This window comes from Thalia democratica, chromosome 4 (assembly GCF_965202585.1).
Source record: "Thalia democratica chromosome 4, ktThaDemo2.hap1.1, whole genome shotgun sequence".
Classification (NCBI taxonomy): domain Eukaryota; kingdom Metazoa; phylum Chordata; class Thaliacea; order Salpida; family Salpidae; genus Thalia; species Thalia democratica.
Genome location: NC_139168.1, coordinates 12,749,927 through 12,774,598, shown reverse-complemented (window position 1 = coordinate 12,774,598; position 24,672 = coordinate 12,749,927). Strand labels below are relative to the sequence as shown.

The 24,672-nt window shown below is 27.5% G+C and overlaps 2 protein-coding genes across 3 annotated transcripts; both read left to right on the top strand.

Annotated features, from left to right (window-relative positions):
- Positions 1-959: 959 nt before the first annotated feature.
- LOC145833028 (uncharacterized) lies at positions 960-8,710 on the top strand. The gene is made up of 5 exons (XM_082940230.1): positions 960-1,247; positions 4,462-4,529; positions 6,438-6,508; positions 7,029-7,327; positions 7,523-8,710. The coding sequence occupies exons 1-5, from the start codon at positions 960-962 to the stop codon at positions 8,708-8,710; spliced, it is 1,914 nt and encodes a 637-aa protein (XP_082796356.1).
- A 920-nt stretch (positions 8,711-9,630) lies between these two features.
- On the top strand, positions 9,631-24,459 carry LOC145833073 (beta-hexosaminidase subunit beta-like). 2 transcript variants are annotated; one of them, XM_082940272.1, is made up of 15 exons: positions 9,631-9,765; positions 10,284-10,423; positions 10,821-10,915; positions 11,392-11,457; positions 11,734-11,780; positions 11,840-11,950; positions 12,428-12,529; positions 14,567-14,649; positions 15,419-15,549; positions 17,348-17,450; positions 19,418-19,577; positions 19,785-19,956; positions 22,276-22,366; positions 23,685-23,789; positions 24,145-24,459. In XM_082940272.1, the coding sequence occupies exons 1-15, from the start codon at positions 9,697-9,699 to the stop codon at positions 24,212-24,214; spliced, it is 1,545 nt and encodes a 514-aa protein (XP_082796398.1). In that variant the 5' UTR covers positions 9,631-9,696; the 3' UTR covers positions 24,215-24,459. The 2 variants fall into 2 exon arrangements, with proteins under 2 accessions (XP_082796398.1, XP_082796399.1); XM_082940273.1 differs by lacking the exons at positions 9,631-9,765; positions 10,284-10,423 and having other exon boundaries at positions 10,867-10,937.
- The last annotated feature ends 213 nt before the right edge of the window (positions 24,460-24,672 follow it).

Genomic DNA, 24,672 nt, shown 5'->3' with positions numbered 1-24,672 from the left:
TTTAAATGAAATAGTCTTTTTTTGCTTTTATAGTTTTCCCTTCCCATAGGGAACTTATTATGCGGCCCGACTTTTACTGGTCATATCTCAAAAAATAATTTGAATTTTATAAAACGATAAAAAGCATCTTGAAGCTTACAAAAAACTCTATGAAATAGATCAATTTGTAAAAAAACATGGCTTACCCCCCATGGCTTCATCCTATTAAAAATAGCTTTTAACTTTAACTTAATTTTCTACCTTTAAAATTAATAAAACTTGTACTTTCGAAAACCTGAAAGAAAATTTAAAAAACTTGAAAGCGAATTCTAAAAAACTAATGTTTACCTTGCTAAAAATTGATCTCTTTTTTATTTTTTAACAAAAGACCTAAAATTATTTAGATGTTCATTGCAATATTTAGAAAATTATGTCAGATTAAAAAAAAATATTTTTACCATCAAAAACTTAACAAAGGTGTAGTTCTTGTTTTAGTAGCAAAAATAGTTTATATTGTTTATCCCTTTCAACAAATATTTTTAAACTTAATGAACACTAGACTAAAATCATTAGAAATAAATGCTTAAAGTGGTTTGAAAAAGTTATAGTTTAAACTAAAACTAGTTATTTTTTGCCTTGCATGTGAACCTATGAAAATCTCAAACTTTGATTGATTATATTTAAAAGATTACTCTGATTTTATTAGTTATAAAAAGCAACTAGTGTTTTTTTATTAATTTAAAAAGAAACTAGAAAATTCTCTTTAAAGATTTTTTTTGACCTTCAATTGAATAAAACAATATTAAGTGTTGCAAAAAAGTCGACAAGGTTTTTAGACATTAGTTTTAAATTTATACTTATATTAGCAGTCCCATTATTTCTAAATCTTGTAAAACAAAAAAAATATTTTTAATGAAACCGACATATCTTTTGTATAAATATAAAAACAATGTTATTTCACACAGAAATTTTTGACAAAAATGAGCAGTGAGATCCAGTCGATCAACAATTTTCTGCTGCAAAAGCAAATCAAAGTTGAGCCGGACTGGATAGAAGCGTGCGTTGATTGGCTGAGGAGCGAGGGCAGATCGACCAATTTGGAGAGGCAGGTCTACCAGCAGTGGCTGACCACTGATCTGCGGGAGTTGGGCTGCGGCTGCCTGCCACAAGGTGTCACTGAAGAGAAGTACACGCTGAACGGGAAGTTCTGCCTCCAGATAAACTCGCTGATCGACACCAGCAAGTCTTACTACTCCCAGCTGCAGCAGGTTGATTTTTGTTTGAACAACTTTTAAATAAGCTTTAAACAGCAAAGTGACTAAATGGGTTCAAATTTAAATTTGATTTTATTTAGATTTTTTTTTAAGTAATTTGAAGTTTTTTCAGTTTAATATTTACATTATTCCCAGCTGCATTAGTTAGGCTAAGCTGTAGCATTCAAACATTTAAAGTTCACACTAACACTATAAAGCTATTTTAATCTGTTGTAATTTTGTCTTATTAACCAAATAAAGATAATAAAAACTTTCTTTGAAAAGTTTAAGCTTAAATATATACAACTAAATCAAAATTTTAAAAATTATTGAAAAAATGCTATTTTTATTTACTTTTTTAAACATTTGTAATATAATTGAATGTTAAGGACCTAAGTACAGTGCTTCCGTCCTTGCTAATCCGGTTCCTCGCTAATCCGACCGGTTTTAGTTGAGAAGTCGACTTATTTACTTTAGCGTTTTTAGCGTTTAATTTCATTTTACTTCGAAAAGTATTCAATTTACTTTATATAAGTATGCAAGCAATATATTGTTACGTCATAATAAAGTATTATTTGTATAATCTTAAGTTTTTTTTCATACCTTTCTCGCTCAGTTGTAACAAACTTGTTTATTATTCATTTGCAAGTTTTCTGTCTTTGCTAAGCAAGTTACACTTTAATATACTACAATCAAAATATCTGGTTAAAAAATGGATAAGACAGCAAAGAAACGAAAACTCGTTCAACTAACAATTGAAAACAAGTTAAAAGTTTGCGAAATGGCAAACAATAATGTGCCTAAAGCTGTTATAATGACCCAGTTTAACATTGGTAAGTCAACTTTAAATGACATTTTGAGAGGCGAAGAAAAGTTCAAAAAGTTTAAAGCCGAAAAGGAGGAGCTGGGACTAATTGGAGCTGCTAAAACGGCAAAAAAAAGTAGAGGGAGGCGTCTTTGACAAGCTAGACAGCGCCCTTTACATTTGGTTTCGTCAGGAACGTATTTTTGCGATATTTTGTTCTTATCCGGCCAAAGGCAAATCCGGTAGTATTTTCAAAAAAATCTTGCCCAACTTGGCCGGATTAGCGAGGAAGCACTGTATTGTTTAATTTTGGTTTTGTTTGTTTCTGAGGGATCATTAGATACTTTTAACTGTAATTTTAAGGTATGAGATTTCTTAAAGTTCAAACTACATACACTTTAAAAAAAAATTTTTGTATTCTTGTAAATATACTTGGATAAAAGATATTTGTTTTATTTTATTTCAAAGTACCATAAAAAACTTTTTAGATAATTAGTAGAAACTGAAGAGAAAGTTTTTAGTCACAATTTCTAATAATTTTTTTATTGATTTACTAATGCTAGTTTTTAAGGCCATATGGGAGAGGGGTTTATAGAAGCCAGTTTTTATAGAATTTAACTTTTGAGATATTTTATTCTTTGTAATAAGTTTCTGATACAAATGTATGAACCTGAATTTTTGGGGTCAATTTTCTTGGAAATTTAAAAAATCACTAAAAATCTATCTCCTTCCTCATTTTTTAAGCAATCTTCTTCAAGTTTTCAGGAAATGTTCCTTATATTGTAATAAAAAAAAGTGTTGTATTGAATTTTGATAATTAAATTAAAAAAAATTATTAAAAAAAAAGTATTTTCATTTGAGATGAGGTAGATTTTGAATGGAATTTAAATCAATTTTTGCTGTTTTAGTTTTCCCTTCCCATAGGTCCAACTTTGTCCTGTCATATCTCAAAAATATTTTGAATTTTTTTAAACAGTAAAATTCTACAAAACAAGATCAACTTTTAAAAAAACATGGGTAACCCCCCTATGGCCTTAATTAAAAAGTATAAGCATCTATTTTTCTAACTCTTCAACATCTACCTTAAAAGTGTTAAAAAGTTGAAATTAATGTCTAATTTTCAAAGGTATGCTGAAATTGCTTTTGTTTACTTTTAATAAATATATAAGTTTTACTTAATTTTAAAGGAATGCCAGTTGATTTTTTTTTAAATAAACTAATTTTGTAATTTTAATTTTATCATGAAATATCAGTTTTGATAAATATAATGGTACTTTTGGTTTTAGTTGTGTTCCCAAAATTTATTTTTACAAAAATTAAAATTATTTTTTTAGTTGTTAAGTACATACTATAAAAAATAAAAATTTCAAACTAATTTTGGGACTTAATATAGTAATTTACGTAAACAGATTCCAATACAAGTATTTATATAATTTTGAATCAATTTAATTAGAAATTTCAGGTATGAACAGTACCTTATAACAACTAAAAAAACTAATATAAAAAAAAAATTAAGACTAAAAAGTTATTAATAAAGATACTTATAAAGAAGCTTAACTTAAATAAAATTTTTTTAGCTATAGAAAAACAGTATCTTAGAACAACTTTAAAAAATTCAAAGTAAAAATTTTGTAATAAAATATGTTTATTCTAAAACATAAAGTCAAAAATTTCTTTAAGAATATTTATTGTTTTTCATAACTTGCTCTCAAAATTATAATTTATAAAGTTGTATTCAAACTTATAATTTTAAAAACTATAATACGTTTTTAAACTAAATAGTCATTTATCCATTCTTAAATTATGTCTTTCAAAATTAATTTATAGAACTGTTTATTGTTGGTTGCTGATATCTAAAAAGTAATTTTAAACCTAAAAAATGGTATACTTTTGCTGGTTGCTCAGTTAATTATGTAAAAGTAAAACCAACTTACAATAAAAGTGATTTCAAATTATATATTTAATTTTTCATATAAAAGTAGTTCTTAATTTCCATTAGTAGATTTAAATAGTTTTGTTGAAAACCAAAATTGCAAAACAAAAAATATTTTTGCATATAAAGCATGTTCTATATTTGCATGACTTAAAAGTTTTACGTAAATTAAGAAACTTGAAAAAACTTCAGTTTGTGTTTGAAATATAAATTTAACTAAGCAACAATATTTTTTTTGTTTTTTTTTTAATAAAAAAAAAGTTAAAACTTTTAATATTTAAACCTTTGTTTATAAATACAGAAGCAACATGAATTTTCTTCTCTGTTAAAAGTATTTTCCTTTTAAACTAAAATTTTACAAAGTTAAAGGTCAATCTTATAAACTATTAGAGCCAAAATCATTAAGCTTTACTTAAAGTTTACTTTTTAGCAAGAGAGTTGCATAGTTTAACTAAGATTAAAGGACTTAATTGATTTTTTTTAATGCACAGGTAAAAGGTAGCAATGATAACAACGTTGAAGTCACCGCTGAGACCCAACAAACTCAATATTCACAAAGGTTATTTGATTTTTAATATTGATCTATTCGAGTTTTAGAACTTACAGTTTTAAAATTCTCATATGTTTGTCATGTTTTTAGTTTAATTCAAAGTTTCTAAAAAGCTCATTTTATTTTTTAAAGTGAAAATCATACTTGTTTTTCTTAATATTGTAATTTTGCTACAAGTTTTTATATCTATTAATACTTTTACTAACTTGTTAATTTTTGTCTCTTAAAACTGTCTATTTTTACAAACTGATTTTTATGCCTCGTTTTTATTTGTTTTTGGTAAGATTTATTTTAAACTAAATTTTGATCACCAATGACACACAATATATAAATTTATGTAATATATACAATAAAACCTGGGTAATTTACTATTATCACCATTATCAAGAATGTAAATAGATTTTTAAATTTTTTATCAGTGTTAAGTTTCCAAAGGTTATTATAGCCTACAGTATTCTTACTGTTTGTTTTTATCAAATAAGAATTGTTAGTCCTAAACACAGCTTTATGCATATTTTCTTAGATTATCTAATTAGAATTTGTTATAAATTGCTTTTCATTTTTTATAGTATATCGAATGAAGCTAACAAAGTGTTCTGCAGTTAGGCTATAAAATTAATCAAAAACTAGTTATGATTTATACTTTAGAGTTGTTAACATGATTTAAGTCATAGACTGTTAACTTTCATATATAAAAGACAATACAACATTTAATAGGTAATTCAAAAAATTGATAATTACTAGTTTTAGTCATACTTTGAGTTTAGTTTTAATAGAATGGCAAAGCTCTTCCAAAATCTATTAACATAAACACCTTATATCGTTTTAATCGTAATACCCTTTATAAAAAATAAAATTGTAGAATAATCGATGTAACCTTTTAGGTCTTAATCTATGTTGAAGTCTATACTTGATTTTTTTTTTCTCAGCTCATATTTTCAGTTGATTTAAGTTACTTTTAAGTAAGAAGGTTTTATTGTAATTTTAAAGTAAATAAAAAACAACATTTCTGAGAAAATTAGTTGATGAAATATAATTAGCAAAAAGCTTTCATATAATGTTTATATTTGTTGTACAAAGTATATTTTTTAAAAAGAGTTAGCTTTATTCAATTTACCTTAGTTTCAAAGCTTTATAAAAAATGTTATAAAGACTCCCGTTAAACTTTTAATAAACTTATAATGCATAATAACACATAAAAAATGAAAAATTAAAGAAAGCATGAAGTCATTTTACAAAGTTGCAATACAAACTTTTTTAATCGTTTCTGCTTTTATTGGTTACATGACAATTCAAATTCGGACAATTCAAATTCCGACAACTCAAATTCTTAAAAAAATAATTAGAAGACTATATCTCAAAAAATAATTGAAATTTGAGAAAAATAAAAAATGCTTATGTAGACCTTATTAATATCTACAAGCCACTTTTTATTTTTTGCAAAATCTTAAATACTTTTCAAGATATTTTAAAACTACTAAAAATAACTATGTTTTTTACTTTATTTAAACCATATACCAAAAAGTATTCAATGTTTTGCAAAAAGAAAAATATTGCTTGAAGATATTAATAGGACTTACATATGTATTTTTTATATTTGACAAACATACATTACTTTTTTAGTTGTGGCCCTTTCAATTTTTTTTTTAAGAATTTGAATTGTCGGAATTTGAATTGTCCGAATTTGAATAGTCGTGCACCCGCTTTTATTACACATCAAGTTTTTAAAATAAAACAATTTAAATGAACAAATAGTAAATCAATCCAACACTCACAGTTTTAGTAAGCTGCAATTAAGTTTACAAACAGTTTTAATCAATTCTGCTTTTTAATACACATCGAGTTTTTAAAATGAAACAATTTAAAATTAATAATTAATAATAATTAATATTTATAATGAACAAATAACACTCACAGATGGCAGAAGAACAGCGCGAGAATGCTGATGATTGAACTCACCGACGGAGTGAACAACTTGTTTGGTTTAGGTTTGATATACATATATATTAAATAAAAATATTTTACATTGAAGTTATGATGGTCTAAAACCAACTTGTTGCTGTGATGTGCATTCTGACTAGGTTTGCTTTAAACCAGCGTTTTGCTTTTTTTTTTCTAAAAGACACCCTAAACAGAAATTTAAAAAGCTGTGGCCCCCTGCAACAAAATTTCTCAAAAAATTAATATTTAAAATAACCTAAGACCTTTTTTTTTTTGCTCTTCATCATCAACTCCAAAATATCTTGTGTAAGTTTCAAAACTACCATTAAAACACTTGAAACCTTTTTTTTTGCTCTTCATCACCAACTCCAGAATATCTAGTTCAAGTTTCAAAACTTTTGCTCCTCATGCCCACTTTGGAAACCCTGCTTTCAACACTACATAATGCATTTAATAAACTAATGCTCTACATTTAAGTTATGAAAAATATTTTGTAAAACTTTTGTAAACCAACTACCTCGTTCACAAAAGTCAATAAAAATTTTGAACGTTTTATTTTTTCAACAGAATACAAGCACATCAACTGTCTCACCACCGGGACTCCCCCCGGAACGAAAGTGCGCATCAGGGGACCGGTGCTGTGCAGGAAGGGGGTGATGATGCTCGAAAACGGCAACGTGGAAATGCTAGGGGGCGGGGAAAGTCCCCACGGCGATAAAAACTACGAGAAGACGCTGTGCAGGGCGTTGGGGCTGCCCGTCGCTGATGACGCAGGAGAAAGCAACGGGAGAAGTTCCGGGGAAAATGGAAATGAAGGAGAAAGTAGTTCAGCTCGAAACGTGAATCAGGGAGAAAGTTTGGCTCAGGTTAAAAATGTTTTATGTCCTGCAACACTAACAAAAATAATGCTACTTTAGTAATTTAACTGTGTAGATTAAATGAGACCATTATGAGTTGTGGCACTTATTTAAGTAAAGTTTTTTATCAAGTTCCAATAAAGTAACCTTACAGTTTATATGACGTAAAACGTTTTATTAAGCTTGAATCATAACTTTTTTTAGAATCAAAATGCTTTTCCTGAGGATGATTTTGAGGATGACATTGACGCTGACATACTGAGCCAGATCGTCGACGATCAGGACTTTGACGAGGAGGACTCGGTGGTGCCGCAGAAGAAGCAGTGTTACGAGGAAGATGTGTTTGAAAACATGCAAAGTTTACCATCTGCTGAAAGAAGTAACATGCAGAGTACCTTTCCTACAAGAAACAGGCAAGATTTTCCTTCTGCTGTGAGAAACAGCACGCAGAGTGGGTTTTCTACAAGCAGTATGTCCACAGGTTTGCCAACAAGCTCCACTAGAAACAGACAAGATAGAAGTAGGACACACGTGGAACAAAACAATTTTCCATCAAGTTCTAGTAATACGCACAATAACTTTTCAACAAACAATCAACATGGAAGTCAACAACAGAATTTTCCTACCACCTCCACGCAAAGAGGCAACAGGCAAAGCAACATAAACAACTTTTTCACAAAAAAGACGTCTTCAATACCGGATGACGACGATGACTTTATCACACCCACGCCGGTCGTGAAAAGCAGCTACTTTGCAAGCAACATGCAAACTTCTACGCAAAGTCAAAGCACAAGCAGCAGAAAAATTGTGCCAAATTTCAAGCCTGCGCTGAAAAAATCAGTGAAAAAAGAGCCTGAAGTCGTGGACCTGACCCAAATGGACTTTGACGACCACGATTTCGCCGACAACCTGTTTGAGGACAACTTCATGGACGACGACTTCTTCCTGGAAGACCAGATTCAACACGACCAATCGGAAGAGCCGAAGCCCAAAAGCAGCTTCACCTACTTCTGCTCGGTGAAAAAAACACAAACGCCCCAAACCTTCCTGTCCAAGTCGTTCCTGATAACCCTTCTGTCGAAACTGTCCCAGAACAGCTCCACCGAGTGGCAGCTGAAAGTCAGGCTGGGCGACGGGACCGGCTTCTTGGACGCCAAGTTCAGCAACAAGGTGCTGGAAAAGATCATAGGGTTCTCGTGCAAGCGCATCCAGCAGGTGAGGGAGGACGGGGATGAGAGGGGGATGGCGAAGATCAGGGAGGGAATGCAGGAGTGCCAGAGGAACTTGTACGGGATGATGAAGATATTCAAGGTGGAGTACGATCCAAATGAGGAGCTGGCGAACGTCGTGGACATTGTGGAGTGCCAGAACTCAAAGTTTCCGCATGTTTGAAGAATTTATTTGAATACATGAGGTTTTTTAAGAAACAGAGAAATTAGCTTTTTTAGATTAGAATTGTTTTATTAGGTTGGATTGAAAGCTGCGATAAGACTTTTGAGAATTTTAAAACTGTCTTTATTTGAGACGTAATTACCACATGTTGATTGACGGTCTTTGTTTGAACTTCATAAAGAAAGTACTACAACTTCTTTTAGGTGAAACATAACAAATTTAAGACATATGGTTTTATTTGTAAACTGAATTTCTAAGTAATTTCAAGACAAATAAGTTCAAGACTATAGAAAATAATACACTGTGTTTTGTTCGTCATTTACAGTTTGCATTTTTTACTGGAAAGTTAATATGTGTTTGAAAATAAAAATCAAGTTTGCAGTAAATTGCTATTAGTTGATATATGACGAATAATTTTTCTCACAGTTATAAATTTTGCTACATAGCATTTGTGCTGCTACAAAAATAATATATGAGTAAACTTGTACCTCTTACTTTTTATGAGCTGTGACACTGCTAAAAGTCTAACTATCTTGAATTGTTATGGAAAGATACTATAGTATGAGTTAAAGCATTTTTTCAAACTTATTTATTAAACTAATAGCTAAAAATAATATATAAAAATAATCTTGTGTTTTATATAAATGAAAGTATTTAATTATTGCTTATATGTTTTTTCTAAAATAAAAAAGTTACACATTTTCAAAACAAAAAAAATTTTTTTTTAATATTATTATATCAATTTATTATTGTTTTCTTGATCTTGATTTTTTGAATTAAATATAGTTAGTTATTTTCAAATACAAAATAGTAACTAGTCAAATTATTATAAAACTTTCTTTTTTTTCGATATGTTGCACAGCAATTATAGTTCATCATTCTACTTTATAGTTAATACTTTCCATAGATAAATAATGAAATCTAACATAATACTTTTATTTTTGTTGTGTATAACACAACAAGTTCAATTTAATCATGGAAAGAAAATGTACACTGGCAAAGATGGGGCTGGTAGTGTCTGGCCCAAACCCAAGAAAATATCAACTTCAACCAATGTAAATATTTTATATAACTTGTATTTTATGTTTTAAACTTGTTGAAGTCTTTGAAAATGTAGTTAATATTGTGTCTTGTATGTTATATAATAGTACAACTTTATTTAGCTCCATAAGTTTTTTCCAAATAATAAAAATGAAACAATTGCCAAAATGACCTTTGAAAATAAGCTTTTTTACTTTTAAGTATTTTATACTTTTTTAAAAACTATATTCAAGTACAGTATGAAAGTATAAGTACTAAATTCTTTTCAAATTAATAACATATTAGCATTACTAGAACTAGCTGGTAGGGGTGTTTGAAATTTGATTTAACAAAAATTTACAAACAATTTCCTAGAGTTGAATAAATACGTATTTAACAATGTTTATATATGAATAAAAACTTAATTCTATCTGTGTATAAAATTAATCTCATTGATTAACTAGTTGAAACAATGTTTTAAGAAATAATTGTTAATTAAGAAATTTAATTGGTAATGACAATATCATGATTTTCTAAAACATTATATATATAGCAAATGGAGGTGGCAATAGAAGCTTTTGTGTTCGAACCGACCCGCGATTCCAAATACTGCTTGTTCGTAGCATCTGCTCTTGAGAGGTACGAAAAAATAATAAGGAGGGACACCACTGGCCCCGCTAAAATGCGGTTCAGGTTGGAATTAGTTTGTATGTTTGTTTTATGTACATTTTTTCAAATAAATCAAAGCTTTATACTGACTTGTTTATACAATAGTATTAAGTTAAACTCCAGTTTGATGTACTTTGATGATTAAAAGTAATATTTCTCGGATCTGTAACTTAAATCTAAAATACGTCCAATCGGAACCGGGTAGAACCATTAATCAAATCTGGATCCAGCCCAAACCGGACATTTTTTTTTTCACCATAAAATTTTGGTTAGACCCAGATCTTTGTAAGTTATGGCTAGATCTGGTGTTATTCGGCTTACTATTCGGGAGGACCTCGGTAGTTATCTTACTTTCTAATCGTATTACAGAGTATTTTCTGAATGTTTTATTAACTTGTATAATTTAATTGTTTTTTAAAAGGCCCCGCTCAGACCCTGCAATGCACGTGTTGTATTACAACCTGACTTCCGATAAATCCTGCCTCGAGTGGCCGTCCCTCGACATGGACGAGAGTTGTTAGTTTGTTTCAACATTACGGTTTGTATGGAAAAAAAGTTGTTAGTTTTTTAATATAAAACAGGACTTGATATGTGTGTAAAAGTATGCTATATATATTTTTCAAAAGTTTGTTCTAAAAACAATTTTTGCTTAAAGAGTTCGTCAGTACTTACAGTAAACTAAAAATTCTTATTAAAGTAGAATAAATAAACTCTGTATCTGTTCTCCTTTTACAGAGTAGCGATCTTTAATTGTTTCTTTAAGAATCATACGTATAATATTTGTACAAAACTGAAATTTTATTGATATTTTAAATATTATACCAACTACTCGGTTGAAACTTATTTATGTACTTTAATACCAAGTTGTAATTTTTTATGGTTTTTGATTTTCGTTTCGATAAATTTTGGAATTTAGAATAGTGTTGACTAACTTTTAGATTTTTTATACATGTATGCTTTTAATAACCAATTAGTTAAAACATTTTTTACAGATAGCCTAACTGTACAACAAGACAAAAGACTGCTCCAAGCAAATTCTGTTTGGGGTATTTACAGAGGTTTGTATTTTATTTTTTATGTTATTTACAGTTTTCCTACAATACTTTTCAAAATAAGCAAAATGTATAGCACATCACACGCCCCGTTCAAAAATAAAAAAAGGCTTGAGTTATAATTTTACTTTCCAAATAATAATTTCACTTTAAATTTAGTTTGTAATAATAAATATTTATAATTTTTTGATATATCTTACTTGAGGAAAAATAATCTTGTGTTAGAAACTTAAGAACTGATAAATTTTATAATATAAAAAAAATTAAGTATTTTTTATGCAGGTTTGGAAACATTTTCTCAGCTCATTGTAAGAGAATCTACCGGCAGGGTTTGAGTTGTTTTTAATTATTAAAAATTTATAAATTTCAACTAATATTTATTTCACAGGCGATTATAAACGAAACAGTAATAGAGGACGAACCCAGGTTCAAACACAGAGGGCTTTTAATCGACACTGCAAGACATTTCTTACCCATGTACACACTGTACAAAATTATTGTTAGTTTGTTATTTATAATTAATTTATTTTAATTAACTTTGCGAGACATTTCCTACTTATGTATACTCTCTACAAAATTATTTTTAGTTTTTGATATTTTTATAATAAATTTTAATTGGTGTACAATCTCTATAAAATAATAGTTTGTGATATATATTATTCTGCTGTTTCTTTTAATTACGAAAATTATGTAATTTATTTACATTATAGTTATGTTTGTTAATTTTTTTTTAATTTGAATAACGGAATTAGCTTTATTATTTTTTATCTGTTTTATCTTAAAACATTCACAAACTTTGCAATGATTGAAAAAGTGTTTACTATTAATGAGTTTTATTGTAATTTTTTTTTGCAATTAGCATAGTTTAACAATTTAAGATGATGTTTAGTCATATATGTTGTATAAAAACTTGATATAAAATGGAATATAATAAATACAATAAAGTTATTATATACACTTATAATTTTTTATATAGGACGGAATGGCATACAATAAATTCAACGTTCTTCACTGGCATATAGTTGATGATCAATCTTTTCCTTATTACAGCGCTGCCTTCCCTAATCTATCTGGAAAGGTTTGATTTTTTTCAAATTTAAAAGTATAAATACAATTTTTAGAAGTTTGAGAAAATGATTTATTTTGGTGTTTTTTGTATGAACATTTGGTAGTAGAATGCTCACTAAGTTGAAAAGTATATTTTTCTGGTTTCATTGTTACTGTTTTCGTGTAAATATATATTTTCATCAGTTTATTAGTAAATAATTTGATTACTAATAAGTAAGCCCATTCAAATAATTTATAGTGCAAACAAAAATAAAAACAATTTTTTTATGTAAACAAAGTTATGAAAAGTATGCAGGTCACTAACATTTTAATTGTAAAAAGTAAACAACTATAAAATGCTGAGTATACAAAAAATTAAAAGTAAAAATTACACTGACTTGCAATATATATCAAAACGCAGTTTACTTATTAAAATACGATAATGTTTACATATGCACTCAACTCGCTAGGAGCAATAAATATTTTATTAAGTGCATTTAAACATACAGATTAAGTTGATAATTTAACATTTAGTTGGAAAATAAACAAAAATTACCAGGTTATCACAGGTTATAAGGTTTGTAAACAATTTAAATGTTTGCTTAAATAGTTAACTTTTTTATTGGAACGAATATTTGTGCAGGTTGATGTTACGATTTTTTTTGTATTTAAAAAACTGTCTTTTTATGCACTTTACAGATTTAATGACTTCTTTTCATTATTAACGATTTTGTAAAACTGCAGCAGTTTGTTTACATATGCATTGTGATCTTAAAAAAAAAGCAATAAGTGTTTCATAAACTTCATTAGCACAAACAAATTAAATTTTATGATAGTTTAACGTTTTCTGTAGCAAAATAAACACAATTACCAGATTTTTACAGGTTAATAAGGTTTGTAAACAGTTTAAATGTTTGCTGTAATAGTTAACTACCGATAAAATTAATATTTATACACCTGTAGTGTGCAGGTTACTGTTACAACTTTTTTGTATAAAATACTCTGCCTTACATGCGGTTCTTATGATTGAATGGTCGGATTTATTTCTTATTATTGATTTTGCAAAGCTTCAACACCTTTATTTTACAGCTACCATGCACAAAAGTAAAACTAACAGAGAACTGGAGATGATTAATATTGAATAGAAATTATTAGGCACGTACAGTTGTAAAACCTTAATAATATCAGGGCAAATAATATATACTTAGTGTGGTTTCGTCTCTCTATTCTATTTTAGAACTAGAGTTTTTGAAACCCGTATCATTCTCGGTCGCTTAACTTTAAACAAAATAAATGAAATTTAACTAAAGTCTAATAAAAGCTAATCAGAATTAACAAAACCAAATTCAAAATTATTTAGTAGTAGAAAAATAATAACTTAAATCATTTATGTGTGTGCTGTATTAGCTAACTTGATATAATATTAAAACAAACAGTAATTAACAAAAACTACACGTAAAACTAAGACAGAAAACAGAAATTTATTAAAATAATCCATGTTTTGCTTTTACAACAAGTGTATCCAACTGAATCTTTTTTCCTCGAAAAATAATTAAATCAAAGTTAAAAAGCAAATAAAAAGTAAACTTTGTTTTTGGGTCTTGCAACCAAGTCACCCACAAGTGCTCAAAACTGATACAGATCCACATTGAAATAAAAAAGGGCTGAAACAAAATCCAGTCTACTCTTACAAGTCATAATAATTAAAAAGCAATTTAATTTAGTGCTATGCTTATTAATAAACAATTGCAATTGAAACAACCTTCACAGACAGTTTGCAGGCTTCTTGCAACCAGGCAAATGGCAACCGCAAAAAATAGTTTAACATAATAGTTTTTTTTTTTTAATAGAAAAGTAATTAAACAAAAATAATTTACAAAGTTCTTACAACTCGGCCTCTCACGTTTATTCTCAATGAAATTACATTTTACTTGAACCAAATAAAAATATTAAAATAACACTAAAGTATAGTACATTGATTTAATAAAAAGTAAATATTATAACAAATATAATAAAAATATATTTAAATATGAATGAACAACAAAATTTATCAGACAACTATCTACAGGGTTCATACAATCCGGCCACCCACGTTTACTCTCAACTGGACGTCGCCTCCATCGTGGAATACGCCAGGGACAATGGAATCAGGTTAATAGTTATGCATTTATTTAAAAAAAATACGCATTTTATAAATTCATTCGAGCGTAGAGTTCTTTTATTTAAGCTTTGTTCAAAAATATATTTGCTGAAATTAATTTGTTTTATAACTTAGTATTTCAAGTATTTATTAATACTATGTAATTAATAAAATTTATAATTTTTTAATGAATAAAAGAAAACTCAAATTTTTTCATTCCAATATATTTCGTCAAATTCTCTTCAGGGAAACTACAATTGAAACAATAAAATAAAACACAACAACTATATAAACAATTTTTTTTTTACAAATTAATTAACTGATCAATTAAGTAAACGTAAATGTAGTCAACGGAAATTTAATCAACAAAACTTTAAAAATTAACACAAAATGGTCTTAACTAAATAAGGCTAGGGTGTAATCAAATTCTTTCTTTTTGCATTAATTTGGTTTGTTTAAATGTATTAAAATGGCTTCAAGTCTAATTAATTCCAATGTATTTGAACATTGTCGCATTACACTGAAATTAGATAATGCAATTTTTTTTTTCCACAACTTGGATTATTCACAAGGTGTTCTGCTATCGCAGATATCGCAGAGAATTTGACGAAATATATTGGAATGAAAAAACTTGAGTGTTCTTTTATTCATTAAAAAGTTATAAAATAAAATTTATTTCAACATAGAATTATTTTTTTAAAGCTTAGTTCAAAAAGCAGTTTATTAATCTTTATCTGTTGAAATTAATTTATTTTATTAAATTTCGAAATCGATAATTAGGGTAATCCCCGAATTCGACACCCCGGGTCACACCCAGTCGTGGGGTAAGTCCCAGGAAGGGTTGCTGGCCAGTTGTTATGACGACAAGGGCGAGAAGGACGGCACTTTCGGACCCATTGACCCCACTAAAGGTGAGTATAATTAATTAGTTTAATAAAAGTTACAAATGAGTGAAAAGTTGTCAATATTTTAGTATTTTATGTACTAATTTCACATAAACCCAATTTTAAAGGATGTAGTAGTAAGTATAGTTGATAAATAAAAAATTAGAATAATTAAGTTTTTGTATCTGCAGTAAATTGCTATATGTTTTAATTATTTGTGTAACAGTTTTTCATTGACCCAACTGAAGGTCGGTTGTAGATTAAATTTTAAAAAATGTTGTAACTTTTGTACATAACAAAAAGGTTAATCTAAAAGTTCAGTATAGTGAAAAATTATTAATATTTTATTATTATTATTATATTTTTTAAATACAATTACGTTAGATAATATATTAATAAGTAATTAACTTCAAAAGTTGTCTTAAGTTAGTGACGTAGCGTTGTTAAAACCACAACTGACACCTTCACACCTTAAGATAATATTTATGACTAGATTCAAAACAGGCAGTGCTTCAGCATCGGCAGACCCTTCCATAACATCAGAATTTTTACGACGAGTTATAATGCTCGTTTATAACACAAAACCCTAATTTCAAATATTAAATTTATGTTTACAAAAAAGTTGTTTAAATCCACTGCAAAAAAAAATAAGTGAAAATGTCGTTATTTTTTATTGTTTTGTTTAACATTTTAACTTTCTGTCTGTTTTGTTTTTGTAAGTACTGCTTTTTTGTTGCTTAAAAAAGTGTTTTGACAACCTTTATAGCAGCGTCTCTTAAAATGGGCCATCTCAGAAATCTAGGCAACTGCAAAAAAGAGGAACCGTGACTAAAAAAGGGGTTATAAAGGCATAATTTAACCTTTTACTGAATATTCTGGAGTTGATGGTAAAGAGCAAAGTAAAATGTCTTAGGCGTATTTAAGGTTAGTTTTTTGATAATTTTTATTGAAAGAGCCATAGATTTTTTAACTCTTCAAAGGGGCCTAATAGAAAAGTTTAAATAACCCTGTTCTAAGATTAATTTGAAAATGTTGTTTGACATGGTCGAAACAATCCTCTAAAATTTTTTAAATTTAGTTTTAAAACTGTGGTAGTTGTAGATAAATAATATTTTTAAACTTGTGAATGCATTCCAGTATTTTCCAGTGCAAGTTTTATTCTACAGCAAAAGTTCTGATTTATAATGTTTTGTTACTTATCTTTCAAGGTTTTCTTAAAAATTGTTCTGTTTCGATAAAATTAAGATAGTTTATAATTCACTTAAATTTCACACTAAGATTTGTTTTTCTTTTTTTTTATTATCTTTTTTAACTTTAACTTAATAACTATTTAATTTTCATTATAACTAATTATAATCGTAAGTTTCTTATAAATATATTTTAAAATTTCTACTGTACATCCCACATCTAAATCATGTTTAAAATTTATTTTATTACTTTGAACAGAGTGTACAAGTAAACATGTGATAAGTGTCTACCTTTTTTTATAAACATTATAAAGAAAAAAACTTTGACAAGTGTATCTCAAAAAGTTTTTTCTTTGTTATAAAGCCAGTAAAAAAAAATATTGTTCACTTTAGTTTCATAATAATTTAATAAAGTAGTTTGTTGCCCGTGCAGTTTTTAAATTTTGGCTTTTATAGTTTTCTATAGTTGTTATGCTGTAAATAGGTTACAAATATGAAGTTGTCGTATCGAAGCCTTACTGTATAATCTTCATAATATTCAATTAGCATTTTATTTTAAATATTATTAAATTAAATAGAAAAAAATTATATCTTTGAAATTGTACTTTTATGTGGTTGAATTTATTCGAAACATTCAGAAAGCAACTACGAGTTCATGACTACTCTGTGGAAGGAACTAAGGAGTAATTTCCATGACGATTACCTTCATTTGGGTGGCGATGAAGTTAGATTCGACTGCTGGTTTGTTTTTATTAATATGTATTTAAAATAAATATAAAGCTTCATTAAAAGAATTTTTTGTTAGTGTAGCGTTTTGTATCTGCTGAATTGATTTAGTTTAGATGAGTAGTTTTTTTGTGGTTTTTAAATTTCTTTGTTGTAGTGGTAACTGTAAACATTTTAATGCTAAAACGTTTGTTTAAAACAAACTGTTTACTGTTTTAAGCAGTTTATTTATTTTACGCATTTTGCAATTACTTGTGATATGTTCTTATGAAAAAATATTAGCTTTAATCTTGTTATTTTTGAATAAATTTGTTTTGTTTTAACACTAGATAACATAAATATGTTTAAGATTTTCTTGAAATTAGAAATTTAAAAATGATATATTGTTTTTAAAAGAATCCATTGTTACTTAGTTATATTTTGACTAAAAGATTTACTTATAATAAATTGAAGTTTTACCAATTATTATTTTTCTGTAATTGTTTCATCAAGTTTAAAAAAATAGTTAAGTTTACATGATGTTTTTTTTTTAAGAAACTAAAAAACTAACATTTTTTTAGTATGCTTTACTTTGAACAACAAATTAAAGTTTTACTAAGTACAGTGCTTATTCACTTATCCGGACTTCACTTATCCGGACGCTCACTTATCCGGACAGTTTCGGTCAGAAGAAAATTCAAAAAAAAAATTCAATAGGAAACACAAAAATTCATTCAAAAAGTTTAGCAACTTTTTAAATTCCATAAGTTTTCTGCTGAAAAACGTGAAAAAACTATAAAACAAACGTCTGTTATTTCTAATTTTAGTAAAACTTCCAATAAAATCTAATTTGTTAGGAGTGATATGTTTCCATTAAATTGACTTTAAACTTAGTCAAAGTTTCCCGTTTTTCTTCTGTCTGTTTTTTAAATTAAAAAAAAAAGACATTCATTTCATTTAAAGAGATAGGTTTACATTATTTTTTGTTTTTAAAGATAAATTTAACAATATATTTTTGTTAAACAAAAATTAATATTTTTTTTTAATTTATAATTAGGGCAGGTGGAATTACAAATGATGAATTTTACTTGTTTGACCCATAAAAAATGTATATAGTTGCAGAGGGTTAGTAAGTCTGAAGTTTTTCTAACATAGAAAAAATAAATTAATTAACCTTAAGTTTAGCTTTTGTTATTTATTATTTTATTATGTATTACTTACAATTACTATGTATTTGTTTTTACCATAACACTTTAATATGCATTGCATTATATGCAGCAGTTATATTATTAAATGAAAAAAATAATTTTTTGTAGTTATCCGGATTTTTAGTTATCCGGACACGTTTACAGAAAAATCTTGCCCAACGTGTCCGGATAAGTGAATAAGCACTGTACTTTGTTTTTGATGCGTGAACGTTGCGTTTGAAAGCGTTAGTGACGTCATGAATCTAAAACCACTACTGATGCTTTCACGCCTTAACCCTATATTGAGATAAATATGAGTAGAGTAAGCGCACGAATTCAGCACAACGGATGTCCGCACAATTTACGACGAGTCATAATGCTCGTTAACAAATAAAACTCAATTTACAAATTTCAACCAAGCCACTTTTGCTCTTACTATAAAAGTTAAGGTAACAAAGATGCGTTGTTATTTGATCGCGTTGCAATACTGTGCTAAATTTTTATTTGTTAACAGCAAAAAAATTCAATTTAGTGTTGTTTCGCATAAACGTCTGCTTAAAAGCTTGTTAAACACTAGGGATATTTTTAAAGACGACTAAAATAAATAGTAACTAAGTGATTTTTCAAATAGTTTTTTAAGCGTAAACATTAATTTACATTTAAAGTTAGCTGTTGTTTATTTATGGTATCACTAAAATTATATTTCCTTGTTAATAAAATTTTTTATCATGTATGTTTAAAAACCAGTGAAAATAAGTTTATCCAAATATCAAACTCAACTAAAGTTTTTATTAAACGTTAGAACATTTCAAACAGGAAATCGAACCCCGACATAGCAGCTTGGATGAAGCAGATGAACATAAGTGGGGATTACGCGAAATTGGAGGAATTTCACATACAGAAGGTGATCAACATTAGCGAGCAAGTCGGGTTTAACTACATCGTGTGGCAGGAAGTCATTGATAACGGAGTTCAGGTTTGTTAATAGCTATATTTATGCTTTTTATGTGCAGTTTTTTCTTAAGTAGCTGAAAATCAGGATAGATATGGAGTTAACGTGATTTGTTTGCTAATTTGAAATTTGAAAATAAGAATTCGAAGTGCAAAAATTTTATATTTAGATAGTTTAATTAGATAATGTAAAACAATTATTTATGCAAATAAATAATTGATATTTTTGCAGGCCAACAAAGACACGGTGGTTGAAGTGTGGCTCCCCCCAGCGGACAAAGAACTTGCCAAACTGACCAAGATGGGTTACAAAACCATACTGGCCCAGCCCTGGTACCTGGACTACATCGGGTACGGTCAGGACTGGAAGAACTACTACAAATACGAACCGCTCAATTTTAACGGTTTGATTATAAATTACTAGATACACAATTACTCTATTTAAGTGGTATAAAATAATACTATAAGTTTGCAAAATATAAACGATGATCAATTTCAAACAAAAATAAACTCAAAGACAGTAAAAATCCCATTTGTTTACATTTTTTTTACTGTTTATTTACAGTTTTTTTTTTTCGAAAAGTAATATAAGCGTTATCAACTAAAAACTGGATATATCTGGACATATAAACGATTATTTTAAAGTAAGCTTAAAAAAGTTATGGTTGCTATGGATAGTATAAAAAATAAACAAAAGTAATAAAATTAGTAAAACTAAAATTTTATTGAGTATTAGTAAACACTTTAGTTTTCCTTTTTCTATATAAGTTGATTAGATCATCCGACATTTTTAATGCGAATCTCAAACTATACAGTTTTAAATAATTTTCCATTCAACCTATCCATAAAAAACTACAAGTGTCTTAAAACTTTCATGAATAGAAACAACTGTAATTAATGGGAGTTATTAGTAGTTCACATTTTTTGCTGTTGTAAAGTACCAAAATTTTAGATGATTACATGTTAATGAGGTTATTAAACTAAATATTTTTTTAAGTAGTTTTTATAAATAAGCATTTTTCTGTTTTTACCCTTTATTAAGATTCATCTGCTATAAGATATTGTCTATGAGATGTATGTAGCAAAAAAAACAAAAATTTAATTTAATGGAGTGCTTTTTGTAAATGTTAAGATTTTTACAACTGTTTTAGACTAAAAGTTTTATGAACTTTTCAAATTACTTATTTTAAACTTTAACCATACAGGGTTTTTTAAGTTTGAGATTAACATATCTAATTTACTATTAGATTAAACTAAGTTTAATAATCTTTAAATTCTTAAAAGTTTTGTCTACAGTTTTTGCAGCTAATATGTTTATATAAGCATATATAAAAGTTAAACTAGCTAATTCATGAAATATTTAAAAATTTTAAACTTTAAGATTTTACATTTAAGTACAACAGTCAATGACCTTTTAAATCAGCAATTGCAGTCATTCACTACTAGAACGTTGCACGATTATAAACACGAAATTTATATATGTACACAACTAATTACTTCAGCAAACATTTTAGTTTGTTTGAATAAAGTATCATTTTGAATTTGCAAACAAAATAACCTACAGAAATCTGATAATCATGTTTGCACTTTACTGCAGAAAAACATGAGTAAACGTTTTGATGAGGTTTATCGTTTTCAGTTTCGTTTTAACGGTAAATGATAATTTGTTAGCTTTAGTTGTTTGAAGCACTGTTTACTGTTTTGCATTTCTAGTAACTCATACAAATTTGCTTTTTGTTTACTTAACTCATCAAAAAAAACAGGTTATCACCAAATACAATCTTTATAGCTACTTTTTATACGGTTAAGAGCATATTATTTAAATATTTACCACTTTTTTATCAGATTTTAAAATTTAATCATTGTTTGACTTTTGCAGCTGGGAATTTTTTTATTACTTTTTCTTTATTGGTAGTCACGTAAAAGTGCAAGTCTAAGTATAGTTTTTATCAGACAAATTTGTGCTTTGTTTAAACTTTATTTCAAGATTGATTTGCCACAATATTAACATAACAATTAATTATAGATTATTTACATGTTCGTAGTTGAATAATGTTAAGGCCATAAGGGATTTTTTTTACAAAACTAAACATTGACTTTTAAAGATGAGCTATAAGTCGATTGCTATAAATTTTAAATAAATGCAATTAAGTATTCAATAAATATTCTATTTTGTAAAACTTGTTCGCTACAAACGTACAGGCAGCAATTTTTTCATTCTAGGGAAATTAAAAAATGATTAAAAGTATGTCTACTTTTTAGTGTTTTGAGTTAGAGACAAAAATTATCATGAAAATTCTCAAAGTATTTTAAAGATTTCATATGAAGAATTTAGATAAAATAAGCTCAGATAAAAAACTTGAAATAAAAGAGTAGTTTTTAACTTTTTTTTCTAAATTATAAAATACGTTTCTCCTTGTAAGTTATTGAAATACTAGTTGTAGACTAACTGTAAAATCAAAAATTATGTTTTTAAAACAAAAACTAAAGTTATGCATTTTCTCTTTTATAGTTTGCCTTCCATAAAAAGCTTATCAAGCTCACATAATATGATCACTTATATATTGAACTCACTTTGATTTTTCTTAAACAGTTACAAGTTTCTGATAGCTTTATCTAGAAAGTAAAATCATTCTGTAAAAAACAAGATAGACCACTTTCCTACGGCCTTAAATAAGTTTATTAAAAAATCCTCGCACATATGATTTACATATAACAAACAGGTACAGATGAAGAAAAGCAACTTGTCATGGGGGGAGAAGCTTGCTTGTGGGCGGAATATGTAGATAGCACCAATATACAATCAAGATTGTGGTAAGTGCTATACAATATTATTGGCATAGGGGTAAAAACGTCCGGATCGCTAAGAAAAATTTCTAGCCCGTGATGTATTTTCAAGTTAAAAATAACTCTGACAGAGCAAATAAAATTGAGCTTTTTTGTAACAAATAATTCAAAATGCTAATAATCTATCTTGAAGTTATAACGGTGCTTATCGGATGACTGATCCGTTACAGTTTTGCTTACAGGTTTTTTTTTAATTTTCAAACTACAGTTTTTTAAATTATTCTACGTGCAAAGACTTCTTTATACCAAGTCCGATCCTTTTGTGAATAACTTATGCCGGTAATCTGGTCAACTAAAAATTTTGCTTACACCTAGTCTTATTGTAAAAAATTAAATCAATATATAGATAGTACTGATTGACTTTCAAGTAAACTGTAGACAAGTACTTAATATAGTATAAGTAGTTTCTAAAACGGGCGATTTGAGGAAAGCATCTGATCTTGTTGTGGTAAACAAAAGTCTTACATTTTAAGCTTGTCAAAGATGTAACGGTATTAACAGTCGGTGAATTGTTTCAATGCTTTCCTAAGCATGAAATTATTAATTAAATAATCCGTAGTGGTTAAAGAAAAAACTGACTTTTTTGAATACTGAACAAATAATCCACATGAGTTTAAGATAAGGAGTTGTTCAACTTCTTTTTTCTTTCTTATGCCTAAACTAATATTATGCTTAAACATTTGTAACCTTTGTTAACATATTTTTTACTCATTTCAAAAACTAAAAGTTTATTTTTAAATTAAAAATATGTGCATCCATTAGAAAAAGGTCTTAGAAAAAATACGATATTGTTAATTATAAATTCTAACACAACATATTACCAACTGCTAATATTCTAACAGGCCACAGTATCGCAAATATAAGAAATATTTAATACTTTAGCTAAATAAATTTCATTCTTACAAGCCTTAAAGTCAATTTAAATTAAAGTGTAACACGTTCTAACAGGTCTAAATAGGAGTGATCAATAATGAATAAAATAAGTTTATTATAGCCAAGTTGGCCCCGAAAGAAAAATATTGCCAATTTTTGTAAAAATTTTAAATTATAAGTGAAATGTGATCATAAATTCCAATATAAGATATTACCAATTGGTTATATTCTGACAGGCCACGCTTAAGTGTATTCAGAAATCATGTTTCAAAGAAAGCATTTACAATTTTTTACTTAAAATAATTTTACAAAATAATTTAATAAATGGCAAAGGGTTTAGAACCAGTATAAAATAAATGTAAATACAAGTAAGGTATAAATATAATTACCAATTGACTATATATTCTAACAGGCCACGAGCGAGCGCAGTAGCCGAGAGATTGTGGAGCCAATCAGACGTTACGGACGTTGACGAAGCGGAAGTCAGATTGCATCAGCACAGATGTAGAATGGTCAGGTTGGCGGTGAAATTGTAAAAAATTAGATAATAAATAGATTAACTGTTATTGTTGTTTTAATTGTATGCTTTATTTAAATATGTATTTTATAATAGAAATGACTATATCAGCATAGATGGCTTAATAAAAACGTATTTTAGGAATTTTTAACTGGCAACTTTAAAAGACATTGTATGTGTATTTAAAAAAATCATATTAATATATAACTGAAATAATTGCAAACTTAGTATATCTCTTTTAAATAATTTTAATAAATATATTTTTTTTATAATTGTTGTTCCTTTTTTTAAACCCCGGCACAATTAGATAATATTATACAATAACTTTTAAAATTATAAAATATTTTACAAACAGTCGAGATATACCAGCGGAACCTCTTTATATTGGCCACTGTGAAGTTGAATACCAAGATTATATTATTTAGTTCAATCATAAAAACATTCTGAAATTCAATTAGTATGTATTTTGTACTCTCTTTAATTAAAATAACTTTCAAGTTGTGTTCTAATCATTACACCTGCTTTTACACTTAATTTTTATCAATATTTAATCACAATTTTTAAGCAGTTTTTTTTAGATTTGTTCTTATTCATTATTGTGTAGGTGTTTTTTATTAAACAGTATTTTTATTATTTTTGCAATACATGATTCGTTTTTTTTTTCATTACTTTAGGCTGTAGTTGAGTTATTCAAATAATATGAAGTTATGTTCATTAAAGTATGCAGTATTTTAATAAATTTATTGCAGTATATAATTTCAATTTGGATGTCGTTATTAATTTTTTTAACACACTAATAAAAATAATACTTTCTTATTAGTTGTTATCCGTGATAAAATATGTATTTACTATAACATTAGAAAACATTTTTAGTTGACTCTGC

What these genes read in the sequence shown, in the direction of transcription:
- LOC145833028 (XM_082940230.1), top strand. Translation starts at nt 960, where the DNA reads ATGAGCAGTGAGATCCAGTCGATCAACAATTTTCTGCTGCAAAAGCAA. An exon ending in GAACAACTTGTTTGGTTTAG is followed by an intron (nt 6,509 to 7,028) that starts GTTTGATATACA and finishes TTTTTTCAACAG; the next exon opens with AATACAAGCACATCAACTGT. An exon ending in AGGGAGAAAGTTTGGCTCAG is followed by an intron (nt 7,328 to 7,522) that starts GTTAAAAATGTT and finishes AACTTTTTTTAG; the next exon opens with AATCAAAATGCTTTTCCTGA.
- LOC145833073 (XM_082940272.1), top strand. Translation starts at nt 9,697, where the DNA reads ATGTACACTGGCAAAGATGGGGCTGGTAGTGTCTGGCCCAAACCCAAG. An exon ending in AAATATCAACTTCAACCAAT is followed by an intron (nt 9,766 to 10,283) that starts GTAAATATTTTA and finishes TTATATATATAG; the next exon opens with CAAATGGAGGTGGCAATAGA. An exon ending in TCCCTAATCTATCTGGAAAG is followed by an intron (nt 12,530 to 14,566) that starts GTTTGATTTTTT and finishes AACTATCTACAG; the next exon opens with GGTTCATACAATCCGGCCAC.